This window comes from Echinops telfairi, unplaced genomic scaffold, assembly GCF_000313985.2.
Source record: "Echinops telfairi isolate 266 unplaced genomic scaffold, ASM31398v2 ScPeMD7_37;HRSCAF=141, whole genome shotgun sequence".
Taxonomy (NCBI): Eukaryota; Metazoa; Chordata; class Mammalia; order Afrosoricida; family Tenrecidae; genus Echinops; species Echinops telfairi.
The window spans coordinates 711282-717948 of NW_022103935.1; the positions used below are offsets into that span (position 1 = coordinate 711282).

At 61.7% G+C, this 6667-nt stretch overlaps 1 protein-coding gene across 1 annotated transcript in view; it reads left to right on the forward strand.

Annotated features, from left to right (window-relative positions):
* The first annotated feature begins 62 nt into the window (after positions 1–62).
* Positions 63–6667, forward strand: part of AP2A2 (adaptor related protein complex 2 subunit alpha 2) — a 25393-nt gene continuing 18788 nt past the window's right edge. The window contains exons 1-6 of the mRNA XM_013008464.2: positions 63–131; positions 1768–1910; positions 2976–3169; positions 4733–4862; positions 5489–5590; positions 5962–6070. Coding sequence (XP_012863918.1) covers positions 1860–1910; positions 2976–3169; positions 4733–4862; positions 5489–5590; positions 5962–6070 — 586 coding nt within the window. The 5' untranslated portion in view covers positions 63–131; positions 1768–1859. The remainder of the gene's footprint in view (positions 132–1767; positions 1911–2975; positions 3170–4732; positions 4863–5488; positions 5591–5961; positions 6071–6667) is intronic.

Here is a 6667-nt window from a genome sequence, read left to right on the forward strand (position 1 = left end):
CGTGGCGTGGCGTGGCTGTATACATACATCTGAGTGAGCATGTGCTGCCTCCTCTTTTCCAGGCAAAAGCAAAGAAGCAGAAATAAAGAGGATCAATAAGGAGCTAGCAAACATTCGATCGAAATTTAAAGGTGAGCATGGGGTCTGTGTCTTTTTAAAAAATTTTTTAAAAATTAAAAAAAAATTTTTTAAATCAATTTATTGGGGCTGTGTCTTTAATGCTGCCACTTGTACCCATGAGCCCTCTCCACATACTGCTCTCGGGGCTGCCAGCGCTGTGTGGCAGACACTGACTTCTGGTGCTGGCGAGGCCCTCTGGCACCCCCACTCTTGGGCTGGACTCCCGCTCACCCCCTACTGGCCGCGGCTCAGCCAGGGGCAGAGCAGCATGGCTGAAGTGTCCTGGTCACAGAATGGCAGCAAAGTGGGGTGTGGGCTAGAGGCTCAGGCCCAGGTCCCGGTGTACCCACCTGCTCCAGCTGCCACTTTAACTTTCTGATCCCCGAGGGTGGAGGTTGTCATAAGGGCAGGCTGAAACTGCTATTTCCACATAGGGAGAGTGGGCCCCTGACCTGCTGGAAGGTCTGCGATCCGCCTAGACCCCATGGTCCTGAGACGTGGGGCAGCCCAGCGCTCAGCCAGGTAATGAGGAACGCTGACTCCGAAGGGTGTTAGATGGTGCTGGGAATACTGCTGGGTCCCCAGGGCCAAGGGAACATCCCCGAGGCAGCTTTAGCCTGCAGGGCAAGTGCCACTGAGCAGAGATGCAGGCAAACCAGGCAGCGTGAGGTGGGCATTGCAGGGCCTGCAGAGGGGTGAGGTGTTGCACTGGGCAGTGGTCCTTTGCCAGGCCAGGGATGAGTGGCTGGGTGGTATCCTGAGCCCTTTCTCACTTTATCCTGCAGGCTTCCCCCCCCCCCCAGCCTGAGGCTGTGCCCTGGGCACTGATGATTTGAAACGTTCCTGCCAGCTGGCCCTGAGGAGGTGGGCCTGTGGGTGCTACCTAGAGGCCACTCTCTGTCCCACCTCCAACTTGGTGAACCCCTGGAACTGCGTTTGAGCTGGCATGGACTGGTTACGCACCCTGGGTCTCTCAGGAGTTCTGCTGCCCGCCCTCTCTGCGGGCTGCTCAGAGCCTTCTGTGCTTGTTGCTGGGTGTCTTTCCAGCACCCGGGAGCGCAGCACATTGGCAGAGGGCCAGGTCCTCCATGTCCCCAGGGCCGAGCAGAGCATCGCTCGACCTCCCTCTGTCTGAACTCACAGACGTCTCCCCTCGTGGAGGGAGGCATGTGTGTGGTGGGAGCAGCTTCTGGAAGGGGAGCTTCTGAGCTGGTCCTTGGAGGGCCTCGGCCCACTGGGAGGAGCGGAGACCATCTGGCAGCTGGAAGGCTGGTTGGGGTCCCTGACAAGGACCTCAGCAGGAAGTGATGGGGTGGAGGAGGCGGGCCCAGCTGGGTTTGCATTTTCTACCTGTTGGGCCTTGTGAGTGATCTGTCAGCTTGCTGCTGGAAGGACTGAGGTTCTCAAGGGCTCTTCCAAGGAAGGAGACATGCTGGTGGCATGGGATCACTGCCCTGGGAGTTTCATGGAGGACAGTCGGCCAAGTTGAACCAGACCCTCATTGAGCTCTGCCCCTGCCCTGAGAGGGCGCCACCGCCTGTGGCCTGTGCTCTGGGGGCAAGTAGCAGCCACACAGGCTGCTCTGCCCTGTGGGAAGCGCTTCTGCCCCCTGGCTGAGCCCTCTCCTCCTGCCCTTCTCTCGTGTAGGTGACAAGGCTCTCGATGGCTATAGCAAAAAGAAGTACGTGTGCAAGCTGCTCTTCATCTTCCTGCTGGGCCACGACATTGACTTTGGGCACATGGAGGCCGTGAACCTGCTCAGCTCCAACCGATACACGGAGAAGCAGATCGTGAGTTCCAGGCTCTGGCGTGCCCGCCACAGTCCTCCCTCCCTCTGAAGCCGTCTTCTGCAGACAGACGCCCAGCGGGCCTCCCCTCGCTCTAGGTGCCACAGGGCAGGACGGGTGTTTAGCGAGGTCGCCCCTTGCTCCTTCCTTCTCTCTAGCTTGAGTCTCTGCAGACTTTTGCTCCGTGCCTGGAGGGCTGGCCTGGTGCTGTGGAGCCCACCTGTGGGGTGGGCCCTGGGGCCAGCCTCTAGAGAGAGGGGTGGGGCCCTCGAGGCTGTGCTCCCCGGTGCTTGGTTCTGGAGGCTGCAGGCCACTGGTTCCCCAGGTGCGCTGGTTCCCAAGCAGCCCCACCTTTCTCTGCGCCTGCACTCTCCTGGGTGACCAGGTTTCCGCATGTTGTGCCCAGTCCCAGAAAGTGACATTTCCTTCTGTTAGAACAGGCAAGAGGGTGCCCCTGGGATTCAGAGCTATAGCTGTTTGTCCACCAGAGCTCACCCAGTCTTGGCATGGGGTCTGACACGGCCCTGCTGCAGGAGGAGGCCTGGGCCTCCAGACAGCCCCGAGAGGGACAGCTGGGAGTCCAGGAGGGGAGGGCTGGGCTGGGAAGAGGGAGCAGGGACCCACGGGGGAGAGGTGAGGGCGTGTAGCAAACTGAGCAGGGTGGGCATGGGGCAGGAGAGCAGAAAGGGCTGGATGGAGGTGTGGGAGGTGTGCCTCTATGGCCTCCTGAGAAGGCTGGGTAGGTGAGTGGGGTTCTTCCACGGGCGGGGGACATGGAAGGCTGGAGAAACACACATGAATTCAGATGTGGAGGCCAGCAGGCCAGCCAGGTTCCTCAGCGACACAGGACACGCACACTTGTTGATGTGGGAAGCACTCCTGTAACCTGTGGCTCCTTGGGGACCCAGGGATTCGATCGATCGGTGAAGCTTCTCTGTGTGCCCTGCAGCAGGTTGAGCGCTTCCTCCACTCAGGGCAGGTGGCTCCAGCAGGTGACTACGCTAGGCCGTCATGTGCTGGGCACCGTCCGGGCCTTCCTGAGCAGCTCTCTTCTCTGCCGGTGCCCAGGGCTACCTGTTCATCTCGGTGCTGGTGAACTCTAACTCGGAGCTGATCCGGCTCATCAACAACGCCATCAAGAATGACCTGGCCAGCCGCAACCCCACCTTCATGGGCCTGGCGCTGCACTGCATCGCCAACGTGGGCAGCCGTGAGATGGCCGAGGCCTTCGCCGGGGAGATCCCCAAGATCCTCGTGGCGGGGTGTGTGTCCCGGGCAGCATCTCACGTGGCTGTTTGTGTCTCCTAAGGATGTGGGGGTGGGGATGGGTGGGGCGGGGCAGCTGAGTACATTGTGCAGGTGGGCGCCTGGTCCCATGACACCACCACCCGAGGCTGAGTGGTACCAGGAGCAGTGGCACAGTGGCTGTTGGCCCCTGGCCTGTCACCAGAAGCCAGTTGAGCCCACTCAGGTCACCTTGCAGACTCCCTGGCACTGCTGCTGCATGTCCACCAGCTAAACCAGAGGCACAGGCCTGGTGTTGCCTGGACGGAGAGCTGAGCACAGCGGGAGCAGGGTTAAACAGGAAGAGGAGGGAGTCGGGAGGCTGCTCCGAGGCCTTTAGCGCAGCCCCTACCTTGCCCGGCTCCTCCCTGTCCCGGCTCCTCGCTGTCCCTAACTCACCCTCCCCTCCTTGCCTCCGGGGTTCGTGCTGGTCTGTGTGGAGCCCTGGGCCACGCATCTGTCCCTGGCATCCGGCACAGGTCCCAGGCTCGAGAAGGCTGAGTGGGTGAGCGCTGAGCGTCCAGAGTGGGCACCAGAAGCTGCCACAGGGAAGGTGCCGGATGAGCAGCACACTGGGGCCTAGGGGGCTCTGCCCTGTCGGCCAGGGTCCCTGTGGTCGAACCTCGGGACCACTGTGTCCAGGTGCCAGCTTGAAGAGACGCACCCACCAGGGCTCAACTCACTGATGGTGCTAGGGTCTGGCGAGGAGGCCGGCAGTCACAGTGCTGGGGTTCTCCTGTGCCCGGAGTCAGGCAGGATGACAGGATGAGACGTGTGTGGTCTCCCCAGTACCCCCACTTCCACTCCTTCTGTGGCCTGTGGTAGCATTGGTACCCTCTCGGTGCTGGGGTCTGTGTGAAGGAGAGTGGCAGCAGCCACGGGGAGCCTGGAGGTCATGGGGGAAGCTCTTGGGCAGTGTGGTCCTGGGGGCCGTGGGCAGGTCAGGTACCCACAACCCACCCCATGGCAGTGGGGAACCACATGGGGAGCGGTTCTTCCCACGTTCCCCAGGGGGTCTCTCAGGAATAGTGGGGTTGGGGAAGCTGTGAGAATCAAAAGCTAGAAGTGGGGGCTTAGGTAAAGACAGCCCCGAGTCTTTCTTGTTCCCGCCGCTAGGCCGTACTGAACCTGGGCCTTCCTCGGGGCCTGTGTCCAGCTGTGAGCTGACCCACTGCCCACACACTGTGCGCACATGCCCAGCCGCTGGTGTCCCTGAGGGAGCAGAGCCGCTTGGCAGCAGGGCGTCTGGGCAGCAGGGCGAGCAGGGGCTGAGGAGCAGAGGAGGCAGGTCTGCGTGCCTGAGGACAGAGGGCCTGCCCTCGTCAGGCGGGCGGGTGTCCCCAGGCGCCCTCTGCCCCGTGGGTGGGTGTGTTCTCCAGCGGGAGGAGCAGAGCTGCTCTTCGAGTCAGGAGGCAGCAGACTTGGCCTTGGGACGGTGGGGCATGAGCACTGGGGACTTCCTGGTGACAGGTCCCCTGTGGGGGTGTTGCTCAGGGTCCTCTGGCTTGTCTAGTGGCACTCAGCAGGGCCTTCTCTTTCAGGGACACCATGGACAGTGTGAAGCAGAGCGCCGCCCTGTGTCTGCTGCGCCTGTACCGAACATCTCCCGACCTCGTGCCCATGGGCGACTGGACGTCCCGAGTGGTGCACCTCCTCAACGACCAGCACCTCGTGCGTGCGAGGGGGGAGGGATGGCCGGGGGGGGGGGGGGGGGGGGGGGGGCGGGGGGCAGGCAAGGCCGCTGTCCTCCACGCCCTCAGAGCCTGTAAGCCCCACCCCTCTATCGCAGTCCTGGGGCAGGTTCGACCTCCCCTAAGCCTGCGGGGTCCTTGGGAATGGGGTTGAAGAGACGCAGCCTGGCCCGCTTCCCCCAAAGGAGGAGGAGGATCCTTTGAAGATGCCTTCTCTGGCCTGTTTGGAATGGAAGGTTCCGATGAGTAGGAAGAAAGGGCCGCCCTCTGTGACCAGCATAGAATGACTTCAGATGGGGCCGGGCAGACAGGTGACCCAGTGACAGATAGCAAGACAGTGGAGAGAGTGGCGTGGCCATGCAGGGCTGCTCCCAGGGCTTCCTCACACAGATGGCTGATCTCCATGAAGGCCCAGGGCTGAAACTGGCCTGTGTGCTGTCTATTGCCCTTGGGTACACAGTGAACCAGCCAGCCCCCTGTGTTGAGATCAGAGATGACTTGTGGGTCCCTGGCTCAGGGCTCTCATGAGGAAAGGGGGTTTAGGATGGTCAGCTACAAGTGTTGTGATTGGATTCAAAGTACATACTGTGTGTATTTTCCCTTCAGGGTGTAGTGACAGCGGCCACAAGTCTGATCACCACGTTAGCCCAGAAGAACCCAGAAGAGTTTAAAACCTCGGTCTCCTTGGCTGTCTCTCGACTGAGCAGGGTGAGTCCACTGCGGGGAGCCCCGTGGCTGGGGATGGCCTTCTGCTTTCCAGTGCTCCCTCCTCGCTGGCCTTCCCTCCAAGTGTTTGTGAACAGTGAGAGGTAGTGAGTGTCCCCTGTGACCACTGCCCAGATCCTGTCCCCAGGCCCTTCCCTTATCCCCCGAGGCCACCGCTTCCTCACCTGGATGTCCTCTGGTGAGGGGGTCCCTGGCCATGCACCTCTATCTGCAGCTTCCCTCTCCCCGTCCTCGGAGCCTCACACAGGTGGAGCCGCCAGGCCAGCGCCTGCTCTTCTGGGGCTACTGGCTCGAGCTCGGCGTTGTGGCTGCGCCTCCTGCGTGCGAAGCCTGTGCCACCCTGTCCCTTTCAGATCGTGACCTCGGCGTCCACAGACCTCCAGGACTACACCTACTACTTTGTCCCGGCCCCCTGGCTCTCGGTGAAGCTCCTGCGCCTGCTGCAGTGCTACCCGCCCCCAGGTAAGGCCACGCCGTAGGGGCCACGGGGCAGTGTGGCCTTGTCTGAGGGGCCCTCCTCAGAGCAGCCCCGGCTGTGTGAAGGGGTTGTCCATCTCTCCTCGAACCTGTCAGGGCTTATAGCCCCCGAGATGGCGGTGGTTATGGCAGCGTCAGGACCTGTCCAGCTCAAGGGGTAACGCCAGCCATGGTCAGACCAAGGCTGATTCCCAAGGGGAGCAGGCCAGACGTCCTCAGCCCCCCTCTCATGCAGCCCTCCTCTCATGGTCCATTGCAGGGACACACAGAACCCACAGACCGTGATTTGTGAAGGATGTAATGGGGACGTCTTGTGTGAACACACAGCCTTCTCTTCAGTGCAGCGGAGCTTCCTTGGTGCCCCTTGAGGCCAGAGCCTTCTTGGCTCTTAGGAGACAGGCTCCCCTGAGACAGACCTTGAGCTTGTGCTCCGCTGGTCCTTCTCTCGCTCTGTCGTCAGGGTCCCAGCCCCAGACCCTGGTCCACTCTAAGGGCCTCCTCCCTCTCCTCTCCTCTCCTCTCCTCTCCTCTCCTCTCCTCTCCTCTCCTCTCCTCTCCCCCCCTCCTCCCCTCCCTTGCCCT